This window comes from Fulmarus glacialis, unplaced genomic scaffold, assembly GCF_000690835.1.
Source record: "Fulmarus glacialis isolate BGI_N327 unplaced genomic scaffold, ASM69083v1 scaffold19459, whole genome shotgun sequence".
Taxonomy (NCBI): Eukaryota; Metazoa; Chordata; class Aves; order Procellariiformes; family Procellariidae; genus Fulmarus; species Fulmarus glacialis.
In genome coordinates this window covers 1-2,789 of record NW_009234105.1, presented here as the reverse complement: position 1 = coordinate 2,789, position 2,789 = coordinate 1, and the positions used below count along the sequence as shown (strand labels likewise).

General features: G+C 52.6%; 1 protein-coding gene across 1 annotated transcript; it reads left to right on the top strand.

Moving 5' to 3' along the window:
* Window positions 1–269: 269 nt before the first annotated feature.
* LOC104071289 (vacuolar protein sorting-associated protein 29 {ECO:0000250|UniProtKB:Q9UBQ0}-like) lies at window positions 270–2,059 on the top strand (the record flags this gene model as incomplete). Its single annotated transcript, XM_009585553.1, has 3 exons — window positions 270–458; window positions 1,017–1,252; window positions 1,844–2,059. Coding segments are annotated over 3 exons (531 nt in total), but the record flags the coding sequence as incomplete, so codon positions are not given.
* Window positions 2,060–2,789: the final 730 nt, after the last annotated feature.

Sequence of the window (2,789 nt, the reverse complement as noted above, 5' to 3'; positions counted from 1 at the left end):
CGCCTTGTTCTCGCCGGGCGGCGCGTTCCCTCACCTCAGGCTACGTGCGGGAGTGAGAGCGCCTGGCTCTCCCCGCGTGGGAGCAGGCGCGGGGCAGCTCGGGCATGATGAGGGGTTGTTTCCTCAAAGCCGAATCTGAAAGAAATCCCTGCTGGGCCTGTAATGGTTTGCCAGACTGTGCGAATGCTCTGGAGCAGCAAAAAGGTTTTGTGCTGTTCTGTGCAGTAACCTGGGTTAAAACTCTCTCTTTCCTCCTGTTGTGTGCAAAGTTGGTGTTAGTATTAGGGGACCTTCACATCCCTCACCGGTGCAGCGGTCTACCGGTGAAGTTCAAGAAGCTGCTGGTTCCAGGAAAGATTCAGCACATCTTGTGTACAGGAAACCTCTGCACCAAGGAGAGCTATGACTACCTCAGGACTCTGGCTGGGGACATCCACGTTGTTAGGGGGGACTCTGAGGTAACGTTCTTGCTGCTGTTAATTCCTCAGCCCACCTTCCCATACGCTGTGATTGTCTCGAAACCTGGGGAGTCCTTCAGCATTAGGAATTCCTGAACTGTAATTCACCAGGATAGGAAGTAGGGATGAGTAAGACTGAAGAAACAAAATTATTTTCTAGACCCTTCTTGTTGCACTTGCAGCAGGGGGGACTGGGTGTGTGTGGGGTAATGCACTTGATTCATATGAACTCTGGCACAAGTCTGTGATTGCTGTGAGGCTGCTGGAGTCTCCCAGCTGGCTGTGTAGTTGCAGGAACTGAGGATTTGTGTATGTGTGTTTATTTACTGTTGGGTAGCCTTGAGGCTCCTGCTCTCTGTGCAAATTCCCTGCTCTTTGTTCTGCAGTTGCTCTTGCTGGGGTGTGGTACAAGCATCCAGTGGGTCCACACATTGAAAGAGACCTTGTGTGCTCTAATAGTGAAAGGCGGGTTTGTGTCTTGGAATGTAGGAACCTGCATGGCATAGGTGAGGGCTTTTTGCATTGGTTGGCTTATAGGCTTGCCTTTCTCCTTCTCAGAGCCTGAATTATCCTGAAGAGAAAGTTGTAACTGTTGGGCAGTTCAGAATCGGGCTGATTCATGGCCATCAAGTTATTCCCTGGGGCGATGTGGCCAGCCTGGCACTGCTGCAGAGGCAGCTGGATGTGGACATTCTCATCTCGGGACACACGCACAGATTTGAAGCATTTGAACATGAAAACAAATTCTACATCAACCCAGGATCAGCTACAGGAGCCTACAGTGCTTTGGCAACGTGAGTGAGGGGGACCCTGGGCTGCCCAGTGCAGCACAGCCCGTAGGCGTTACCTGAAATGTGCACGTTCACGTGCGAGTGTCTGGCCACTGTGCTGCAGAGCGCTGGCGAGGTGCTGTGAGGAGCAGGAGGCCAACTCTCCCTTCCCGGGGAACGCAGTGGGGCTCCCCTGTTTCCAGCGTTTTACTTAGCCCACATGTTGGGCATGACAGCCCGGCACTGTGTGTCTGGGGCTGCTTCCTGGGGCCAGAGAGGGGTGAGTTGCAGCAGCTTCTTGAAGTTGTTTTGCTTTCTGGTGTCTTCCCAGAAGTTGCATGCTGATATTTTGTAGGAGATCGGACTGCTGGAGGCACTGCCAGCTTTAGCGTCTGAGCCTGACACGACTTAGGCTGTTCAGTAGCCTCGAGGGCTGTTCTAGGCTAAGTGCAGCTCTGCACGAGATGCTGTTGTCAGTGCCTGCAAACCGCAGTGTTTCCCAAATCCCTGCAGCCCTTGGCAACCAAGCGTATTAGAATACATAAGCACAAGATATGTTAATAGCTAGAAGTGTGAGCTAGTCGGGAAGATGGACAAAGTATGTTTTCTTTCCAGGAACATTGTACTGATGGATATCCAGGCTTCCACAGTTGTGACTTATGTACACCAACTAATTGAGGACGATGTGAAAGTAGAAAGAATTGAGTTCAAGAAGTACTGAATCATGTTCAAACCTGCTTGCGGACTTCTCAGCACCTTTCATTCCTTCTCTTTCCAGTTAAGTGGAAGCGGAGGCAGGCCACGGGGGGGTGCTGCTGCTGCGGTGTGCTGGACTGTAAAGCAGCCACAACACTTTATTGCTTCTGAGCTTGTAAAAAAAAAAAAAAAACAAAAAAAACCCAACCAAAAAAACCCCAACAAACAAGAAAAAAAAAGTTAGTGTTGGTTCCCAAGCAGAACTTGAAGCAGAAGAAACTGCTGATTAAAAGAAAGAGGCCTGTGGAAAATATCCTGTGCCTAAGGAGGAGCTGCTGTGCTCCTGGCCTAAGGGAGTCAGAGAGTGGTGGTAGCTTGGCATTGAACCTCTTCTGTAAAACGAACGTAGAATAATAAATCGCTGTCTTCATGTGTCTGCGTCCCATTCATTATGCTTTTAAAAGGTGAAAGGGGCTGGCAGTTGGTGTGAGAGGGCTGTGAGGGCTGAAAGAAAGCTGCCGTTTGCTTCCTGAGACGCAGCCCTGAAACGTTTCAGGGTCTGTCAGAGGTGCCCAAGGACTCTACCAGCGGCTTTGGCAGACCCATCCCACCTCCTGCTTAGGAGCAGCACGGAAAGGCAGAAGCAGGTCTGGGAAGGGCGGTGCGGTGAGCTCTGCGTGGGTGCGTGGGGCTGGGCGTTTGCCCTCCTGCTCCAGAGGCAGCAGGGCCAGAGCGCTTCTCGTCCCCGCGGCGCTGCTGAGAAGCGGGAGCGTCTGCGCTGCCGGAGCGATGGCGGCCCTGGCCCGGGAGGTCTCGGAGCACCAGCCTGCAGTGGGGGTGCGCTGCGGGCAGGGGGTGCTGGCGC